The sequence below is a fragment of the Protopterus annectens genome, chromosome 2.part0 (assembly GCF_019279795.1).
Source record: "Protopterus annectens isolate FY-2018-M chromosome 2.part0, PAN1.0, whole genome shotgun sequence".
NCBI lineage: Eukaryota > Metazoa > Chordata > Ceratodontiformes > Protopteridae > Protopterus > Protopterus annectens.
Genome location: NC_056728.1, coordinates 824,558,332 through 824,582,134, shown reverse-complemented (window position 1 = coordinate 824,582,134; position 23,803 = coordinate 824,558,332). Strand labels below are relative to the sequence as shown.

Sequence of the window (23,803 nt, the reverse complement as noted above, 5' to 3'; positions counted from 1 at the left end):
TCCATAATGCATGATGTACATGTTTAGTTTTGTTGGTGTTAACTGCAGTGCATCACAGTGGTCACCATGGTGTCATATCTGAAGGGTATGTATGATTCCTGCAGTATACCTCGCAACCTGTCAGTGCAAGATGTGTGGACAGAGACAAACAAAACGGTGGGACAAATGGGCTACAGTAGGGACATGTATGAAACATTACCCTTATACAGTGGATGCAACAGTGTACATACACCTATTAAGATGGCAACTGTTCCTGATATATACAATGACAGAGCACAATAATAAATTCCACACCTTTTACAACCTGTAATGTGATTCTAACATGAACAATTAATGTGTAAAATAGAAATATATGTTAGGGCAACAAACATGGGGTATACAAACCGTACAAAACACTGGATGCACATATGTGGACACACTCAAAATAGCATATTGTGGAGGCAGCTTGTGATGTACTGACAGTATTCACTCTACTTGAGTACACACCTGCCATCAAGTACAGGGCCTCAGTGTCACACCAAGTAATGGTCTGCTGTCCAAGAAGTATGTTCATGACATTTCCTCAGTTGCCTGCAACAGAAGCAGCCATGGCTTTCACACATCTTACAAAGCATCAAAGGGATCCCATATCTGAAATGTAGCAGTCAGGAGTAGGGAAAAAACATTACCTCACCATTGCATATACCATAGAAAACAGTGCAGACAGTGATCTAGAGGTGTATTAAATATGGGACAACAGTGATATTGAAAGGAACCAAATGCCCATCCAAAAAAGATGAGAAAGCATGTGGAAAACTGGTCAGGGAGGCTGCCAGGAGACCTGCAGCAACACTGAGGGAGTTGCAGGAATGTCTAGCAAGTACTGCCTGTGTAGTACCTATGGCAACAATTGCCTGGATTCTGCATAAGTGTGGCCTATGGGGTAGGGTAAGTAGATGGAAGATTTTCCCCACAAGAACCATCATCCAGGACTGTGTACAGGTAGCAAAAGCATAACATCAAGTCTCCCAAAGGCATGTGTTGCAATGTGTAATGGTGTCATGACACCAAGGTTCAAACCTACAGGCAGTATTTGTAAAGATATGTGTGGTGCACAAGCAATGCCTCACTTAACCTCAGGGTCACCATCCCCAACTTGAAGCTTGCTGGTGCCAGTGTACACCTTTAGGGTCGCTGTTCATTAGCTGGAACTAGGCCTGTAGACATGGTGGAGGGAATTTAGAACACTGCAAAATAACACTAGTGTGTGGCCCACGGTTGTTAAGCATCTGCAATAAGGCTGAGGATAGGGAGGGGTTTCCACTTCAAACACAAAAGTGAACTGAAGCATACATCCAAAGCTAGCTAAGAATGGCTGTATCTGAACACATTCAAGGTTATGAATTGTGCCAGACATAACTCAGACTCAACAGCAATAGAAGAGCTCCTGTGTGACCTCCAAGGGCTGTGCACATGAGCTGGTGTAGCAATCTGGCAGAGATGCGGGACATTTGAAGGGAAGATGGATCAAATAATGCCAAGTCAAGATGCGGCATGCTAGTATACCCCTTCCCAGGAATAGTGACTGCTGTAGTTCACTTAACAGGTGCTTCAACAAACCATTGGTTTAAGGGTGTTCACACTTATGCAACCCCTATATTGTACGCATCTCATTCAGTATCTTCACGACTAACACATTTGTTTGATTCTTTATTGGATTGCACAGGTCATATGTCACATATCAGATGTGTGTAATGTTTTCAAATGCAGTAGTGTGGCCCCATTTCATATCATAGAAGAGGCTGGCATGCCAACAGGTGTGTGTACTCTCCTCATACCCACATTAAGCTTTGAAGGTCATTGGTGTAACCAGATGTTATTACACGTACATGCAGTGCTGATCTGCAAATGAAATGTCAGTTATTAATTAGTGACATCAGTCCTCATATCATCCCTGGTATGTGTCAGACAAACACATAGGGGTTGTGAGGGACAGAGCAAATATAACTTCCAGACATCTATACACTCAGTAATGATCTGTACACTTGTGAGGTATGGTCTACAGTAGATGCCAGTGTGCTATACAGGTACACAACAATAATGTGTACATGGGTGCAGTGTGTTCCAGGGGAAGGGACATCACCTACTAACATGACTCATGCATCCCAGAGATGTATATTGTTAGTAACAGGGATTAAGAATGGCTGCAATGCATGATGTTGAGTGCCATGTGTCATGCATGTCAACAGTTGGGTAATGTGAGGTCTGTGTAATATCTTTGTGTCACCTCATCTGTGTGTTTGTGTGTGTGTGTGTGTGTGTGTCTGTGTGTGTGTGTGTGTGTGTGTGTGTGTGTGTGTGTGTGTGTGTGTGTGTGTGTGTGTGTGTGTGTGTGTGTGTGTGTGTGTGTGTGTGTGTGTGTGTGTGTGGAAGTAAACCATAATGTACAAGTATTAATTTACATATATTGTCTTCCCCTCACAGGTGGCGATGTGGGTCGGGGTCCCTCCTGCAGGGAAACTGATGTTAGTGTCTCTGCAGACTCTGACAATGATGATAGGCATAGTGAGGCACAGGCAAAGTTGTCAGGGGCTGTATCTGTGCCATTGGTTAGCATCCCACATTTTTCCACCCCATCCCCATACACAGTCACAATGCCCACACATACCCCATCTCCAGTGGCCATATATGAGGGACAGTTGGCAGAAAAGTTTGGTGACTATGGCAAGTGTGTCTGTAGACACCAGCCATAGCTGAATAACAGGTGAGGGCCCACACAGGCTTATGGACAGGGGCATTCATAGGAGGACTGCTGCCCATCATGCCCTGCCACAAGTGCCACAGCAGGTGACATCAGGCGCATGTTTCAGACCATCATAGAGGCACAGGTATGCATTGAATGTTACACCAGAGATGGCCTGAGGTTCCAGAGGGCTACTCTTCCTGCTGTACATGACAATATCCGTGATCTTGCAGTTGCCCACCATTATTATGCAGAGGTCATGGATAGATGGTTGGGTGAGATGGTGGCAATCCACGACCGTGGGATGTCTGTGGTCGATCATGTGGTGGGAGTAGGGCATTGGCCATCTGGATGAACAGCTGAAGGTCTACATGGCCATGCAACATCTCACTCCCATTGCTGTAGTGGCAGTACCAGCAGCTCCACTGCAGGGGGGGGGTGCTGTCCACACCATGACACAGCAGGCCATAGACACATGGTCCTGGCTGGTCCCAGCATGGAAGTGGATCCAGCAGGCAGTTGTCATCATCAGGGGAAGAGTACCATATCTGGCCTTCTGCCTGATGGTGCACATGCAATCCCTAGCAGGCCCAGTTCCCATGTCCATGGCTGGGCATAGTGAACTGTACACCCTGCCATGTACAGTCTGCAGCTGTCCAACATACCCCTGTATAGGGCAGGGTGTACACCCTGCCATGTACGGTCTGCAGCTGTCCAACATACCCCTGTATAGGGCAGCCACATGGCAGAACTGTGTGCATCCATACACACACACACATCACCATCACAGCTAGGGCACCTCCATACTTACACACACCACCTCTGCATGGCCCATTTAATAAACAACCCCCTAATCAAAACGTATGATGCCAACCAAATGGCTCAGCCTAGGCCTCTGGCAAATCCACACCACATCCTGTGCATATGATGATACCTGTACCACATCCCTGTCATCCATGCCATCAATGCACGGACATGCTAATATGGTTTTGATGCACAGGGTGAATGTACTACAGTTTAGCAATGTAATGCTGTTTAAAGTGTTGTCAGCTGGCATGTTTAATGCTTACATGTCAGGGTGTGTAGCTGTTATTAACAGTGACTGAATGTGGTCTCCATAATGTATTATGTTTGTGTTCTAGGTGTCTGTGTGTCAGGAGGATGTTGGCCTGCTGTCCTTTATTACAAGGGGTGTGGCAGTGTGGTAACACATTTACTGTGTCCTATCCAGGGTACAGCTGAACAACACAAGTAACATGTCTGTATAACAATTATTGCATGTGCCACATGGCTGATATTTCTGAGGGGTGTATAGAGGTAAGTGCATGGTGGCTGATATAAGCAGCTCTTGTACAGTGGACCATGGTAAGTGTACTGGGTGACACACACCAAAAGTCTGTGAATAACACACACACAGAGGCTTTTGTGTTGATGCAACACACAGAGAGTACTGTTCACATGGATGTACTTCACTTTACAGAGAACTCATTTTTGCAAATGTAATTCCACCAAGACCGAATTGCCAAAACCTCAAATCACTAAATAATCAGTCCACCAAATTTCATTTCACTGAAAATAGTAGTGGCAGGGTGTATGTCCTTTTTCCCACTGTAGTGCAATCCTAGAGTTGGTATAAACAGTTGTGGTGCACACTGGAGGGTGTGGGGTGGCATAGACCCATACCTAGTTTGATTAACAACTACTTACCCTTTTAACATAGGCTCGACAGTATAACAGCACACTGTGTGTGGAGATATGCACAACACTACCCCCAATGTGGGGGTCTGTACCCCCAATGACCACCACCAACTGTATATACTAACTCCAGTATCAGTGTACAGCTGCACAGTGGAGAAAAGGGCATTTACACTGCCACTGGTAAATTGAATTTCCACAAGATGATTCATTTGCAATTTTAGCTTTTGCCAATTTGGTCTCAGTCAGATGAACTCCTGGGAAATGTTTTTTCTGCAAATTGAAGTAGATCCCTTTACACACACACACACACACACACACACACACACACACACACACACACACACACACACACACACACACACACACTTGCCAACACTGAGATTAGAACCCTTACCTATGTAGTTATTGCTACTAATGTGTTCTGCCTTAACTGCACACACCAGAGAGCTTGTAGGGTGAGGTGCATTCCAATTGCAAAGTAAAAACATCACCAGGCCTTGTACAGTATGGCAATCGGGGATGTACTGGGTGTGAATGGACACAGCATACTATAACATACTGACATATACACATTGACAAATGCATACAGTAATAGACACATTTGACACACCTGGGTTTAGCAGCCCTGATTATCTTGTCAGTCAGGGCATACTGTTACATGTTTCATGCACACAGCACAGGTCTTATTGAGCTGAAGATTGTTGCCAGATAATTGTAAGGTTGATGGAGACAGCAGACCACATACAGTGGCTCTTGGGACATGTAGTGGGAGCACCACTGTCTAAAATGTGATAGCCACCCTCCAAATGGACATGTAGTTGTTTCTACTACAGTGACCCGCATTTACTGCATGCAGCACAGACTGTAAGGTGATGACTGTTCCATGGCTCCTGTACTGTGGCCAACATCACCAGCCCTTGTACAGTATGGCGTGTTTGGAGACTAAGCTCTCAAAATGCTGTTTCATACAAATATGCTCACTTTCAGAGACTCACACACACATACACACACACACACACACACACACACATACATTTCCCAGGACTCAGGGTGGAACCCCCACCTATGTAGTCATTGTTAATATTGTGTAATGCAGTTACCACATGTTCCATGGAGCCTATAGGGGAAGAGTGTCACAAGGTACCCTTACAGTGAATAATATCACCAGCACTCCAAAGTATGGCAACTGGAGGTGTTGTGGGTGGAAGGGCCACAAAGTAATGTCACCTACAGGTTTACATGCTCACAAACAGTTGTATACACAGTAATGCACACACACATATTTGCCAGTACTGAGTGTCATGGGTCCATGTGTTCATATGTGTGTACCACATAATGGCCATGGAGTCATTACAAGCCTAGCCCATGGGAGTACCCTGGCATCATGCCACCTGACATTTGTCAGCAGTGCATCTATCAAATACTGCCATGTGAGTGATCTCCAGGATGACAGGAATATTCACCATCCACTCATCTGAATTTCTCTTGAAGAGGGCCAGTGAGGTGCTTTGACATGTATACAACATATATTGTATAACGTGGCCAGTATCTGGGTTAAGGACCTGTCCCCAAGCATGTTTTGTTGAATGTGGTAATGCGGTTGAGGTATCCATGGCATGTGGTGCATACAGATTGGAGTTTCCCAGCTGTGGCACTTGTAACACAGCTGGGCAGACATGGCATTGTCAGTCAAGCAGAGATTGTCCGGAAGTAGCCTAGATGTGACCGGGAACACTTGGAGGTTTTGGCCTCTTTCCATATCAGAGAGTTGTTTCATGCCTTGGGACCTACATGTGAGGTACACTTGCAGCCTACCCACTTGTTAATGGTGTCTAGTGAGGTACATGGCAAATGGGCCATTGTACCTGCTGATTGGCTTAATGAGTGGGGAGTGGAGGGAGACATTGACCTCTTCATTCCTGGATGACAAACCCTTAGTTATGTAATGTGCCACATGGAAGGACTTTCTGTCCACATTGACAATGTGGTGGTCAGAAGAGAGGTTGCTGTCAAGCTGTGTTCACAGACCTCCTATAAGGACATGTGTGTCCATTGGACTACCACAGATGTGGTCATTTGTGGACAGCGCATTGATTCAACAGGGGATTGTGACACATTTCTTGCCATTGAGACTAAGGCTAGTGTTTTGACAACAGTTGGATGTGTCAGATGTCATTGCCCTGCTATTTTATCTGACTGGAATGTAATCAATGGTTACCAGGGCTGAGCTATGCTTAGCAGGTTTCAGCATTGCTTAAATGTAAATGCTAAGCAGATTTGCATATCGGTAAGCAAAGCCTATATGGTGAAAGCACCTATTAGTTTAACCATACATTAGTAATGCTTACCGTCGCTCAAACCCACGCAAACATGCTTAAAGCTGCTCAAAACTGCCTTAATCTCTCTGTATCCAACAGTCCTTGTTCTGCCAAGCAACAAAAGAAACAACCCTTGCTGGTCTTGAACCCAGGACCCTGCAAACCACAGTCACAGCAGTTTTTCAGTAAGCCATCTGAGATGTGTGGCTTTAGAATCTTTTCTCAAACATACCCTACTTTACAGCCAACTTACAATAGGGAAGAGACACTGTGCAATTAGGATGGATTAGTATCTACATATATATATATATATATATATATATATATAGCTGAAAAGAAACATATACATAGAAAGAGAGAGAAATGTATGGAGATACATGTATGTGTATAACAATATATAGATATATTACCAATAAATACAGAGGTGTGTGTGTGTGTGTGTATAAATATAAATATAAATATATATATATATATATATATATATATATATATATATATATATATATATATACATACATACATACAAGTCTCAAAATATATATGCATGCATGTCCCAAAATGCCCATACAAACATATGCTGCTGATAGACCACCCATAACTGGGGCAGCATGCACAGTTAGATACAAAAGGACCCATGACACTCATATCAGCTCCCCCACACATTCCATATAAATAAGTGAACAGTACACTACTACAAAATCATGATAGGCTTTACACAATGGCCAGACATACAACAACCTCTTAGCAAAACAACTAAAATGACTGAACATAGCAAAGAGAAATACAACCAGCCAGTAATTCACAAACTGTCATACAACTCTCAATATGCCTCATCCTTAGCCCTTGCCACATCTCTCTTTGCCATGCACCTCATCTCCTCACACTCCTGTCAACTTTCCTCATCTCTCAGACAGTCTCATTCCTTCTTCCCCATCCTCTTTCTCTGTATAATGTCTTGTACTTCCTCAGTCCACCACCAGGTCTTCTTGTACTAATTCCTCCATCCACATGTCACACCAAGCACCTTTCTAGCCATCTCCCTTAGTAGCCCTGCTGTACTTAACCAGATATATGGTAAATTAACAGTGCCACCCAGTGTCTGTCTTAATTCTTCCTGAACTACATCTCACGATCACCCTTTTCCAATTCACACCATGTGATCCTTGCTGCTGAACTCACACTCCCCTCTTCTTGGTCACCAACATCATCCTGCAGACAAACATTCTATGCTGCCTAAATATACTTTCCCTTTCACCACTTTACAGTCTCCAATCTCCTTCAAACTGGCCCTCCAACACTGGATATATTCCACCTGTGTGCATCTTACTACAGTCTTGTAACTCACCCTATGCTCCTCCCTCATGTTATAGTACATAGTCACCACAGCCATGTCCATCTGTTTTGCAACCCCCCACTACCATCTCACGTCTGCATTTCTTTTAACATCACGCATACCCATCACTTCCACAGACCCTCTGTTCCCTTCACCAGCATGCCCATTGACATCTGCTGTAATGACAACTCTGTCACCCTTGGGTACAGTCATCACCACATCCTACAAATGACTTCACATTTCTCTTTGTCATCCAACACACAACCAAGTTGTGTAGCATATGAGCCCCCGCCAACCTTGGGGCACACACTCCAATACAACACCAGGGTACAGAGGCCAACATGCTGGAGGTGGATGGCACCCACACAATGGACAGGGAGCATGCAGGTAAGGACCCAGTGATGATTAGTGTATGTATCAGACTTACATGTATATGTATTGTATCTACATCCATGTGTCAGGTCCAGTTGCAGTTGTGGATGGGGTTTTCTAATGCACAGAGGTGCACATCTATGGTGAGGGCAGCAAATTGTGTATTATTGGGGTTTGTACTGTAAATGTGAAGACATGCTGCATCCATCCTGTACCAAGGCCACATGTGAGTCTGCCGACAATACCTCCCTCTCACAACTACCTAAGACCCTCTGGTCTGCATATGGGACAGCAGCCTGAAGCTGATGTGTATGACATTGTTCTCTTATGGTCTGGCAATACCCCAGGCATGTGAAGGGCATACAATTTACCATGCACACAACTATCAGTAATAGCTATATTGCTTTATATGCATGTTCACTTGTTGTGGGGTTAACTGCATTGCATCACAGTGGTCACCACTGGGGCCTATCTGAGGTGAATTCAACATTCCTGTAGCATACTTCATAATTTGGCAGTGCAAGACATCTGGCCAGTAAAATGGGCTGGACAAACAGCCTAAGGTAGGGACATGTGTGACACATTACTGGTATACAGTGTATATAAAATCTGTACACACCCCTGTTAAGATGCAGGGTGTTTCTGATACATATAAATTGGGACAACAATATGTCAGTCCACACTTTTTCCAACCTTTAATGTGACCCACAACATGAACATTTCACTTGTAAAACCAAGCATCTGGACTCATCTATTGCACCTACAAGGTTGACCACCTGAGTGGGTGTCAGACGTCGTATCAGCATGATGTTTCAGTCAGATATAATACCTGATGCTGCCATATGTGTCAGCACACTCACTGTGGCCTATTTGGCTGCAATATTACATATATGGGCATTGTTAAGGCACACAGACCACTTCCGACCGCATATAGGATGCAAACACCTGGATGTTCTAGACACATCTGTACAGAGACCTATGCAATGGTTTAACTTGCTGCATGTGAGGCAGATGCTGTTACCACACTATATAAAGTAATGGCAGTGGGAGGTGGTCACCAGCAATGTATGGTACACACATCAACATGGTATAAGCCACACAAGATATGATCCCGACACACACAAACAGTTGCTAGTATTGGGATTAGAACTCCTGTCTATCTAGTTATTTCTACTATAGTGCTACATAGATATCAGATGTGCCACAGAGCTTATACATTTCAGCTCGTCCAAAGGTAGTTATAAGGTGGATGACATCAACAGGACTACTAAATTGGAGTGAGGGAAAGTGTAAAGGTTGGTACAGAAGTAAAAACTGGTGTAACCCACACACTACATGATTCTCACACAATCACATCCAAACAGTTGCCAGTAGTGAGATTAAAACTCCTGCCTGTCTAGTTTTTCTACTATAGTGCTACACAGTTATCAGACGCGCCACAGATCTTATACATTTTCACTTCATCCAAAGGTACTTCTAAGGTGGATGATATCAACAAGACTACTTAATTGGAGTGAGAGTGTAAAGGGTAGTACACAGGTCAAAAAATGGGATAACCCACACACTCTACATGATTCTCACACAAACATACACACATCCAAACAGTTGCCAGTAGTGAGATTAGAACTCCTGCCTATCTAGTTATGTCTACTATAGTGCTATGCAGTTATCAGACATGCCACAGAGTTTATACATGTTCATCTTATCCAAAGGTGCTTCTAAGGTGGATGACATCAACAGGACTACTAAATTGGAGTGAGGGGAAGTGTGAAGGGTAGTACACAAGTCAAAAATGGTATAAGCCAGATAGTATATTATTTTCACACACACATGCACAAACACACACACACACACACACACACACACACACACACACACACACACACACACACACACACACACACACACACACACACATACACATTTACCAGTATTGGTATTAGAACTCCTGCCTATCTAGTTATGTTTACTATAGTGTTATGCAGTTACCACACACACTATTCAGCTTACTGTATGTTCATATGACCAAAGCTGCTGATAACTGCACAAGTGAGGTAAAGTATTACAGGTGGCAGAAAGTCTGCCTTCAGTTTCACCCTTACATCATGCTTGTTCTTTCTGTCTTGCACTTCAGATAGCATTATAACTTGGCACTTCACCAGGTTATTGTATAAATAAGTATGGCACACCTGGAAGTTGTCAGCAGTACTTGTTCATCACATAGCCTCAGTACTTACTAGTTATGTCCACCCCTTCTGGCATGACTGAAGTGCAGTTTTCTGTGCTTTCACCCATTAACCTGGTGCACTTGTCCATTCTGAGGCACTGGTGCAACGGCCTCATGTACACAGACAACCCTCCCTTCTAAACTCCAAACACTCAGACCTGTGAGAGTTACTCGTATATCACCCAGTGTGGACATATGCACTCTCTAGCAAAGACTGGACTAGCAGGTCAAGAGAATAAGATCAACACCTGCACCACATCATGTGGAACACATAGCTCACCATGACACCCACTTTGATAGCCATGACATACAGTGAAAAGCCACACACTCACCTTCACAGAGGCACTCAATGGACATTTACCCAAGCAGCACAGACCAGCAAGACGAACACCTACTCAGACACCAAGACATGGCACATGCCAAGGGACACATATTTTACCTACACAGTGTACCCCTCAACCTAAGCTCCTAAGATTAACCACCGTGCACAATACAGTGATCATGGGTAACTCAGTACTGAGGCACACACATATCCCACTCACTAAGTTGAATATGGAGCAGGTAACAGCCAAATATCTATCATATGCCAGCATCCAACACATGACACAGCCAGTCATGCCACTCCACAACTGCACGTATCACTCTGTATTCATGTGGGTGTGAATGACCTGGGACACACATCCTTGGACTACATGACAAGAGACATGGTTGAACTCTCTGATTATGTGGTCCAGGGAGGTGTGACAGTAGCCCTGAGCAGTATACTGTCATTAACCAGAATGATGTTGCAGCACTGTCAACAGATGATTGACTGTAACATTGGCTTAAGTGTTTTCTGTCATTCTCAGGAGCTTCAGTATCTCTTTGCTTGGGATAAAATGATTGACAGACCTCAGTGACTTGCCACAGATGTCCTACATCTGTCAGCCCTGGGTTTCCATGTACTGGCTAAGTGTCTTGCCACCCCTGTAATGCCTTATTAGGCAGTGTTTCAAATATAATTACCACCATAACAGCTAGACATGTATGCAATCTGAGGGTCATGCTGCTTTACAGTAGACATCTAACTGGTTCACAGCATCAGACAGCAGCCCTGCAGTAAGAGGCTATAATGCATTCCACATCTGTCAGCCCCCAAATATGGACCACACCTCACCTCCACAGGTGGTGTTGTCTCCATATTCATTATGGATAGGACCACCTCCAGACTAGTATCCCAGCATAATGCATCAGAGAGACGTCCGGTACAACTGCCTTGGGGTAATAATGCAATCCAGACTATAGCCTACTATGGGTCCATATCTATGTCCCTAGACTGTCAATACCCTGCCATCTATGAAGGTTCAATGCAACACTGACATTGCAGGAGACTTCAACTACCCCTCCATCACCTAGGGAAATTAGCCAAGCACCAGTACAGTGACCCCACATTTCCTGGAATTCATCATTTCCAATGCCCTGGACCAGCTCATACTGTCCCCCGTAGAGGATGCAACAACCTTGACCTGTGTTGACTACTTAAATATGGGACTGTTTCTCATCCACAGTTGTCAATCCCTACATGGTGAGATCCACACAGGCTTTAATCAACATGGAACTCGACATGTCAGCAACACTTTACACAAAGGTAATCACCTTGCAAAACCTCTCCAAAGCTGACTTTACAACCATAAAAACAGGAGTGGATGACTTCACTGCATCAATGGCAATGGAAATAGTTGTATGACTGTTGAATAATACACATATGCACTATACAAACAGGTATATGAATGCATGGTACTAGCCATAGCCAATAGAATGCAGACACTGTCCTACAAACACTGGGAGACAATGTGATGGTCCCCTGCCATTACTAAAGTGTGCAACAGAAGGAGGACACTGTTGCAGAAAAAGGTGGTGTCCCATAACTGTTGAACCCCCATATTAGCCTCAAACACAACTTGGGATCCCTCATGGAATCCCCCTACAGGCATCAATGAAGGCAGAAATGCAGCAGACACTGATGACAATCACAAAAGCCTTTGATAGTTACATCAACAACCTCCAAAGCATTAAACACAAGTGCTGTGAGTTACTGCACAGTGCTAGTTCCTGTCCTGAGACAACAGATATTGGCCACAGTCTTGGCAACACATTCAGTGCCAGCTTTACCCCTCTCTCCCCCCACAAGTGTGCAATCACAATGGCAGATGAATGGCAGGCACCCAGCAGTACTGCAGGCCGGGTTAGACCTGCTTTGTCCACAGGCAAAAATACAGCTTCCATGGGACACCAACATATCCATGGCTGTGTTCTACATGACATACAAAGTGACCTTGGACCAAATCTGTGTGCCCTGGTCAGTCACAGCCTCACCTCAGGCTTTGTCCCTCAAACATGGCACACTGCTACAGTCATCCCTCTCCATAAAGAGGTAGCATCTACAGACCCTAGGGATTATTGGCCCCTTAGCCTGAGAAGTCTACTATGTAAGGGTATTGACTGTATCATCAGGGACCTGATTGACCAAGATATAGGTGATCTCTTAACTTGGCTTTGTGGCAGATCATGCCTAATCAACCTGGTTGACACCGTTGACTGAGCCATCAGGCTTGTGTATGACAGTAAGGCACTGCATACAGCCTCCATAAATCTCTCCAAAGCTTTTGATACCATCTCTCATTGAGGGATTACTGATAAACCCCAAAAACTTGGCAGCAACTCATATATCATTGTTTGTTTTGCAACTTGGTTCACAGAGCACACAAGTATGACAGTGGCAAACTCCAGGTCAGATTGGAAGCTGTCACAAGTAGAGTCCTACAGGATCAATACTGGGTAGTGTCCTGTCCAGCATCTACTTCTCAGGAGTCCAGCCCAACACAGAGGAACTTTGGCTGACCAAGTTCACAGAGGAGTGCAAGCTGAGAGATATCATTAACTCCACAAGTGATGCACACATCCCACAGAAAGGCCTCACTGAGACCACTGGGTGGTGTCGAAACCATGCCCAGAAGTTTAACACCACAATATGCATCATCATCCCCCTTGGTAAAACACTCAGTTCCCAGTAAGTACCACACCAATGGGAGCCCAATGAACACTGTATGCATTATAATAGATCTGGAGACACAGGTTGGCAGCAACTTCTCCTTCAAGCACCACATTGCCACTGTGGTCAGGAAGTCCTTCTATATGGCACATTGCATTACCAACGGTTCTACATCCAGGAAGACAGAGGTAATGATCTCTGTCTACTATTCCCTCATTAGACTACTCCTCAAGTATTATGGCCCATTTGCCATGTACCTCACTAGACACCTGCTACAGCTGGGGAAGTCACAGAAGTACCTCAAATAGGGGTTCCTATGCATTAAGCACACATCCTACACAGATTAACTCAGCAGACCGAAGCTATTTTCTGTGTCATATCACCTAATTAGCAGCTATCTGTGATTGACTTACAAAGACTTGTCTGACCCAGCTGATTTAGAAATGCTACATATAAATCCATCCACACCACACACTCTAGAGACCTCTACCTCACTACCACAGTCACCACAACATGCTGGTGGGACAGGTCCCTCACCAAGGGACTGCACATTCTCTGGAATACACTTCCCATACATGTCTTGCAGAGTACCTAGCTTATCCTATTCCAGAGAAACTAGATGAGTGGATGGGTAATAGACAGTTCAATCCAAGGATCACTGCAGTGGCTATACTTGATACAGGCACTGGGATGTAACATTGGGTGGCACAATGGCAGGGCCCTTCTATGTGCTAGGCTTGTTAAGGCTCCTGGGTCATTACCTACTACACACTTGTGAACCTATAAAGGGAATGACATCAGCAGGACTGATAAAGTAGTGCAGTGGGTGTTTAACCTATCAAAACACTTTGTCCTACAAACAGGCACACTTGCCAGATGTGAGAGTAGAACCCCTGCCTAACTAGTGATTTGTATTATAGTGTTACACAGTTACCACACGTGCTACAGAGCTTACTGGGGTGAAAGTTAGCCAAAGGTGCTGATATGGGGAATATCATCAGGACTGATAAAGTAGGGCAGTGGGTGGGAAACATATCAAAAGGGCTGACAGCTGCACAAGGTTGCTGATAAGGGATTGACATAATCTGGAATGATAAGGTGGGGCACTGTGAAGTGCTGTGGGTGGGAATGGCATAAAACTGTTTCACCTATAAACAAACACACAACTCACTCAGTCTTGCACACACAAATGTAACACACACACCTCTACATTTGCCAGGATGGAGATTAGAACTCCTACCTAACTAGTTATTTGTACTGTCTTGTTATGTAGTTATCGCCTGTGGGTGGGTCAATGGAAAGTGCACTGGGTGAGAAAGGCCTGTTCACTCCTAGATCCTACTGACATTTTTCTACGTGTATGAGCATGCCCAGTGTGCCCTTCTATAGTACATGTGGGACTCCATTCCGGGGATTGCTGTAATACAGTCCTGTTTGTTTTGTGCTACATCCATACCTGTCAACCTGCTGGTGCAAGATATATGGAGATAGCCTATTAAAATGTGAGGACAATGGGCCATACAATGATTGTCAAGTGAAGAAAGGCACACAAGTGGAGAGACAGCACAATGTATTCAAAAAGGCTTTATTCCATACAACAATTTTAGGAGAGCACTCTACATCTTCATCATCTGATTTGGACTTTCTTTTCCTTTTGCTTGGAATTTCCAATTCCTTATTTCTTTCTCCTTCTCCTTTTTGGCAACCGATTCAAGATAGCCTTCTGGATACTGCTTAGTTAAGCCAAGTTTTTTAATTCTTTCCTTCCTTTCCCTGGTCCATGGAGCAGGCTCATCATCATCTCATTTGAGAAGATATTGCCAGACAAGAAAACCAGACTTCCCCTTTTCAGGCCAGTACTTAACCACCTTGTAAATGCCATCATATCGGTTGCCATCTTCAGGTGCATATTTGCTATGTTTGCGTCCCTTGGAATTCCTCACCACTCTAACAGGCTTGCCAGCTTTCCAGTCCCTTGAATCACCTCCTAATTTATCATTTATCGGAGCATTGCAGTTAAGAGCCAAAGCCCTGTTCATGTTGGTGAGTTTCTGATCACATGACTGCTCAGCAGTACGTTTATTACCTGAAAGGTCACAACCACCACTTTCAGTATATGTAAATGTATATGTTGCCCTTCCCCATTTTGTTCCTGCTGCAGCTGTTTCATATTGTGTAGCATGGCACATACTATGACCATGTGTCCACATGTGGCTGGAGAGTACTGCAAGGCTCCACCAGATATGTCAAGGCAGCAGAACCGTGACTTGAGCATCCCAAACATGCAGTCTATAATGATCCTGGTTTGTGAGTGTGCCTCATTATGGCATTCTTCTGTGGATGTGTGTGCATTTCTGCTGGGTGTCATCATCCATGGCTCCAGTGAGTAGCCAGCATCTGCCACTAAATAGCCATGTGGGATGTCCCCCCTGGAAAACCACTGATACAGCTGTGAGGCATTCCAGATGTAGGAGTCGTGATAGCTTCCAGTACACACATTCATGATAAGGCCCTGGGCATCACACACAACCTGGCAGTTGATGGAGTAGAATCCCTTGCGGTTTATGTAGACCTTACCTCAGTCACCAGGTGGTGCTTTGGTGTGGATGTGCATGCAGTCTATGGCACCCAGTACCTCTGGGTAGTCTGCTATATGGTGGAAGAGATGCATATTGCCCGCCAGCTCCTCATGGGTGCTGGGGAATTTAATGTGCTCCTCTGCATGTGCTTGCATGGCATCCAGGGACTGGTAGAGTATTCTGGATGCAGATGCCTGTGAGACCCCCATGATATCCCCAGTTGACTTTGGAAAGTACCTGTAGCTAGTATTCTTAGAGTTACACATACCTTGGGTATCCACTGGGTTGAGTTCCCCTCTGTTTGTTGTGGATGTGAGGTGAGGCTGGCACAGCTCCACAATTTGCTACAGTATATCCCTGACCACCCTGTAGCGCTCTACTATCTCCAGATCATGTAGCCCCTCTTCTCCTCCTCATAAGTCTGGGGTGGTTGTCAGCATTGTCCTCTTCACCACCCTCGGCCTCTTGCACATACTGATGAATGAGAATGACATCAGCCCCTAACATTTTGTTAGTTTTGTCAGGTAAAGTTTCCCGATCTGTGTACACCAGTGGTGTAGAGTTTGTGGGAAAAAACAGACTAAAAGGTGTTTGCATAGTTTATGGTGGTGTGTTGCAGATGCTGCCTGTGTGATTGGCTGAGTATGATACATTCCACCTACCAGCGCTGTTACTTGTATTTGAGTGCCTCTATTCTGCTGTTTCCCTTTTTTTCTTGTCCCACTTGCCATTCCTGTATTTTCTTTTATTTTCATGGTTTAAATCCCGGTGCACGCCGTGCATACCTGTTTAGGCAAGGTAAACAAGGCTATGCAGCCTCGGACACACCCCCTTGCTTACATGTACACAGTGCTGCTATTTCCTGTGGGTTTTTTTCTGGTTTAAGTCCCAGTGCACACTGCGCAAATCCGTTCAGCGAGTGTCAACACTGCTGCAAGGAAATGGCCTGCCCTGGCCTCGAATACGCTTAGCTAAGCACATCTAAACTAAGTAGGACACCCCCCCCCCTGCTTAGCTATGCTTAGCTCCATGCAAACCCAGGCAACAGACCTCCAATGTGCTTACAGCAAGCATGACACATCCCCTTTTGATGTAATTTACTTCTTCTGCTTATACAGCTGTATTAGAGCATCTACACGGTTAGGTGCAGTCTGGAACTTAGAAGAAGTTTGTGATTCAGTAAGATAGTTACTGCACTCACATTGAGCCTTTCCCCTTAGCAACCACCGTTCCCTGGTATTGTTTTCATTCTGCATGCCACTGACTATAATGGCAAAATGCAGATTTCCCTGAAAATTGCTTTTCCACTTCTTTTTGTTATTTTTAGCACAATCCTGTTTGAGCGCCGCTGCCCCATGTTTATAAAAAGTAAATTATTTTTCATGCCAATGGATATATAGTTGGCCATTGGCATGCCTATTAAGTATAATACATGCTTTCTTTCAAGCTGTCATGCCTCTGTTTTTTTAATTTGCAGAAATGTATTTACCACTAGCTGAATACATTTCTGCTTTGTACACTGTTCAAGCATGGACAACTGCCTGCTTCCTGGATCGCTAATTCACCTCATTTGCATAGTTTTCACTAGCAAATGAGATAATTAGCATATAGCAGTGGTGTCCATGCCGGAATAGTGTAGGAGCGCTCGTGCATGTCCTGGGGGCATGATCCTGGATCACTCGGCGGCCATATTGCGTGCAGCAGCTCCTGCACTATTCCTACACTCCATATAGGGCCTCATGAATCTGGAGGTGTGTCAAAACAGACTATTTCCTAATGGTTTTCTGAGGCTATTACCTTTTGTTATACTCACCGTAACAAAACTATTCCATGGAAGGTCAAGGCCCAGTCTGCCAGGGCCTTAGCTTCATCTATGGCTTTTTGGAAAGAGTTTGATTTTAGAAGTATTCTAGAAGCTGCTAGTTGGTACCCTGTACATACTTTTACAAATCCCTATAAGCTTGATTCATCCTCTAGGTCTAGATGAGGCTCTGCTAAGACCATTCACCAGGGGTCCCTGGACTCTTCTCCTTGCACCTCCCAAACGTAGGTGGCTAAGGTAATCAACATGTATAGCTAAGGCTACTGCAGCAGTGATCAAAATGAAGAACATAATATAATTGTATAAGTTAAACTTACCTTAACAGTAGACATTAGAATGATCACTTCTGCAGTAACTGATCCCTCCCTACATCCCCCTTGTTTTTTGCTGTGTTTTTTTGTGCAATGGTGTGAATGTTTATTTATTGTTGTTATCAGCATTGTAATTTCAAGGCTCAGTCTCTCTCTCTCTCTCTCTCTCTCTGCTGGCAGGAAAGCTCTGAAGGGCTTCAAGCCTAAATTTGTCTTTTAGTCAGCTTGAGCCACTTGACAGCTTGGACATGTTGGAAGTGGCCTGAAGCTTTGGAAGCTGGCCAGCTGTTATATCCTTCGCAGGATATAACCCATATACTAAGACTACTGCAGCATTGATCTTTCAAACATCTACTGTTATGGTAAGTTTAACTTACACAACTGTACTTTCTCCTACACATATTTCTACAGACAATAAATATAGAAATATAGCACTGAATTCCTGATGGCAGAATTTTGAAAGACAGTGTACACAACATATAATGCAGATTTATTGAAAAATGAAAACATTGTGGGCAATAGTATTTTTTTAAACTGCCTAATAAAACATGAAGCAAGTCATACTCCATATGCAGTAGTGTATTTTAACATCAGCATAAATTGGTATATGTTACAAAGGATACCACTGTTGTGGAACAGACTCCCCATCCACATAAGTTCATCCATGTCATCCACTAAGACAATATATATTACATGATAAGATATATGATAGTAAAAATGTAGCTCTGTTATGTTTACTGATGGAATTGATTTTAGTGAACAATGCTATATACTTTAATCACAATTTGTATATACAAAAGGATGGTGTAGCAATAGGCACACCCAGTGCAAACAGTTATGCCAACCTTGTTATGGACCCATGGGAAAATAGATATGTGTTAGATATAAGCAAATGGCCTCAAATAGTGTTTTATAAGCGATTCGTTGATGACCTTTTCTTATCATGAAATGGGGATTTAACTGATCTGTTTTTACAGAGATAGAGACAAGTACACATTTTTAAGTTTTGAAATGAGGACCTCAAACCATGAGATTGAATTTTTAGATGTTAAGGTATTTAAGGACAGTACAGGATGCTTATCCACAAAATTATATAGAAAGGCTTGTCACAGGAACACATTTAGAAATGTAGTCAAAGGTCAGGCTCTAAGAACATCAAGGTTAACTGCAGATGATGATGAGTTTAGAAGAGAATTGTCTGACCTTGGATCTAGATTTAAGGAAGGAGGTTATACTGATCAAACAACTCGAGAAATTTTGAACAATGCATTGACATGGAGGAACAATATAGGGAAACCCTATTTTTCATCACAAAGTGACAGCAACAGTATGTCCAAGCATGACAAGTGTATAGTACGGTTTCCTACACACTTTACCAGTGATGTAAATGTTATGACAGATATAATTAAGAAGCACTGGTCTATTCTAACTCAAAATTCAGACATCAGACAGTGGGAGACAGACCTAGTTTTTTAATTAAAAAATAAAAAATCCTTGAAAAGACTTTTATGTTACCCCAAAGAAAGGGAGCAACAAGAATTATATCGTCCAGAAGGAACTTTACCTTGTGGTAAATGTAATCAATCCAAGTACATTGACACCTCTAGCACTTTTGATCACCCTGACCTTAACCGAACCTTTGATTTTGAAGCAACAGTTGACTGCAACACTTCTGATGTTGTTTATCTTTCTATATGTAACCTATGTTCTGCATTTTACATAGGAAAGACTTAAAGGAAGTTGAGGTTTAGGATCAGGGAGCATTTACTTCACATTAGGAATGGTACTCTAACCAATGCGTTAGCCAAGCATGTATCCTGTGAAGGACAAAGACACACCTTTAGATTCTTAGTAGTTGAGAAGATCAGAGTCAATAATGGAGGAGGGGACATAAGTAATTATACTGAAACATCAGAAACTAGGTGGATAATAAGGTTAAGGGCGAATAAGGGGAAGGGGTTGAATGACAGAATTCCCCTTAAACCTATTTTGAAAAACAGGAAACTGTTCAAATAGTTGCAGTATGAAATCATATTAGATTTGATATCTATTTTAAAACATATTTTATATTAAAAGCTTTTAAACAGTTCTTGATATGAGATGATGTAATTATTTGATTGCATCTGTGTTCTGATAGGCCATTTTTAATTAATGCATACATAAAGCTTATTCTCCATTGCACTTTTGCCTTGCTCTGAAGAAGTGATATGTGATATCATGAAAGCGCTCACCTCTCTACAATAAATTGCCACCTTGGTTTTAGCATTCTCTGGACAGTGGCTTCTTCACAAATTGGTTGGTTTACTGGATGTTTTTGTGGACTTCTTTTAATTTTTTGTTCCAGTGAACCGTTTGTCTTGGCCGTTACCTTGTCTGTGTTTTTTAGATAATGACAGTAAGCTGATTTAAATTACATACTTGAAAATACTTTTCAAATAAAGTATTACATTGATTGTCAGTTACTATACATGGACATGGGGTGTAACAAATGCAGATATGTGTAATGTGTCCCTTTTCCAGCTGCATTAAAATGAACAATTTGTCTACCAACTTTATTTCACCTTTACTGAAGATCCAGGAATTAATTTAATTTCCTTCTAATAGTTTTGCTACCAGTCTTTTTCAGGATCCTTCACATGATAAAGCAAGTGCTTTGCCTTGTTGCCAGCTGAACTACCCTTTTCACATATTATACCCTGGATTGCTAATCAAAGATGTTTGTGCCCTTTTGTTTTCAAAGGTGGTATCATCCTGTACTTTATTTTCTTTAGCTGCTTGAATACCTCTGTCATGTTTGTGCTCTTCTGTCTGTTATGTACTGTGTTTGTATTAAGTTATTCCAGTCTCTGTTTTAGTTATGTTTTCATGGACTGATGATAACAATAATTAATTTTATAAGGAAAACGTAATCATACATCAACTTTACCACTACTGATACAGAGTGATTTAAGGACTAAAACCTTCTTTTTTTATAGGCAATAAGTGAAAGAAAAGGCTGTCTGAAGCTTGAGGTTACAGCAGGGTTGGAATAGTATAGTGGGAGGTGAGAAATACTGGGGTACAGCTCCTTGCAGCATGGAGAAAATGTACTATTCACTTGTTATCTGGTGTTCACCTACTGTTGGAGTGAACATATTTAATATTTTGCATGTCAGTAATATATCATGATTCCTCTGAGGCAGATTAGCAATGTACCTGATTTTGGTTTTATTATGTCTACCAAAGCAAAATGTTGTCTTTGCCACTATGAGGTAACTTAGCTGCTGATAGTAACATCAGAACAAGAGGATTCATGGTCACCTGTCTGTTTTACGCACAGGTGCCAGCGGCGTTTCTATGGGATTGACCTGTCTGGCCTTCGCAGTGCTGCTTTAGATGAATACTTCAGACAGCCTATTGTGGTAAGTTGTATTTATTACTATGCTCAATCTATGCTTTTTGGTTTTCCTTTAACAAAACTTACAATTCTAGTTAACTTGTCATACAGTCCATCTTGAAGGCCGAATTACATAATATGAGAAAAAAGAATCATATGAGCATTGTATCCTTTACTGTTTACATATGCCCCCAAAGTAGTGTTCTTTTACAAATAAAATTAATTAGATGCAATATACATACAAACTGCAATAATAATTGTCATCTTTCGTAAAGAAATAAGAATGATGTCAGTGCATAGGCTCAGTCAAATTAAGTACACTGTGTTCGGGTGTTTACTGTTTAGCATCGCATTCTAGTTGCAGTTTGTTATAAGCTAAAACTATCCTAGCACTTTATTATAATCCAAACAGACAGTAGTGTGCTTGTTTTCTCACATGTTTTAGTAGCCAGAGTAATCATAACTACTTGTTAAATCATAAAAATTCTAGTGAAGTGCTGTTGAGTACACTGGATGATGGAAGCTTTGTTCTGCAGTTACTTCTGCTAAGAGAAAAATCTACTGCAGAAAAGCACTTCAACAGCTCTATTAATAAAAAAAATAACTTAAGGAAGGCAAAGTACTTGCTAGGTTTCCTGACAAAAATTATGAGCCTTAACGGAACACAGATAAAGTACTGGTCATATTAACTACCACGGCAACTGATAACAAGGACTTTGAGAGCGAGCTGGAGCCATAGAGGAAAGAGGCAGGAAGAACAAAAGTGAAATTTCAGGTGGTAAAAAAAAATAGAAAGTGCCAAAAGAAGTAGAACATGTGAAATATGAAATATGTGGTCCAGAGAGACCTGAGCACATCAAAGCCGTGGTGTTGTTTGTGGAGCGGTGCAGAGGTAAAGCTGTCTTTACAGGTAATCACTTTGAATTGCTTGAATTACCCAGAACAGGCTCTTGGCAAGCTGCAGGACTTGCTGGAGTAATTTGACTACATAGCTGGCTATTCTATTAGTCAGAAGAAAGCAGGGGTTCTTCCTGTACAGAGTTTGCCCTGATTTATTGAGGGAAGCCTTTCCTTATATTTGGCGTCATGACTCCTTCAAATACGTTAGTGATTTGGTTAGCTTCAATGCATGAAAAAACAGAGGAGGTATATTCACTTGTTCTGAATATTTGTAAGAATTATTTTACCATATGGGGAACAATCTTTCAGGACCATCCACAAAGGATTCAGGCTTTGGAAATATTTGCTTTCCTCCAGGTACCATAATGTTCACTTCCTCTTCCTAAATAAAAACATTGTTCTCTACAAAGCATGAGATCATTAAACACCTTGATGTGGAGTCCAGTAGGGAACCCAGACTGTTATTGACCAAGGCTATGGCATGACATGACAGATATGGTTCAAGCTGGACATCAAAAGCCTTTCCAATTACTTTATCTAGAAATGTATGGCTAGAGCTAGTAGGGAATAGTCCTCAGACTATGTGACTCAAGAGATGGGTTCTTGAACCAAGGTATAATCAAGGCTTCTTTCCATATATTTGGGGAAAAAATATCTGAGAGGAGTATGTCTTCTAGAAAATAATCAGAACCTGGAAATAAAGAAAAGGAAAAGCAGTCTAGTTCATCTAAATTCCTGCACTTAAGAAGTAAGTTGCAAGCCTGTAATCACATCCATGACCAGGAAGTAGTCAATATTTGAACATTCTGTTAATTCGTAGTCCAAGGAACTCCAAGATGGGTCATTATTCATTTTAAGAGATGCCTCTAAGAGTGTTTTGTACCTAATTTAGACAACCTTATCATTCAAAAAGCAATCAAAAGTCTCACACATAGAGACAGAAGAAGCTTCTCTGTTAGTGAGACACTTTGGACTGCACTCTGTATCCACTGTCCCACTTGCATTGGCTGACTACAGGTTGTAGAAATCACCTTTATTAATAAATGTTGCCTTTTAACATGTGACTTTTGTTAGTACGCATAGACTGTTTATCTAGACTAGTTTTGTTCTCTGT

The 23,803-nt window shown here is 42.6% G+C and overlaps 1 protein-coding gene across 1 annotated transcript in view; it reads left to right on the top strand.

The window, feature by feature from the left end:
* Nucleotides 1-23,803, top strand: part of CARM1 (coactivator associated arginine methyltransferase 1) — a 1,187,823-nt gene that overhangs the window by 798,206 nt on the left and 365,814 nt on the right. The window contains exon 8 of the mRNA XM_044061097.1: nucleotides 21,733-21,814. Within this exon, the coding sequence (XP_043917032.1) occupies nucleotides 21,733-21,814 (82 nt within the window). The remainder of the gene's footprint in view (nucleotides 1-21,732; nucleotides 21,815-23,803) is intronic.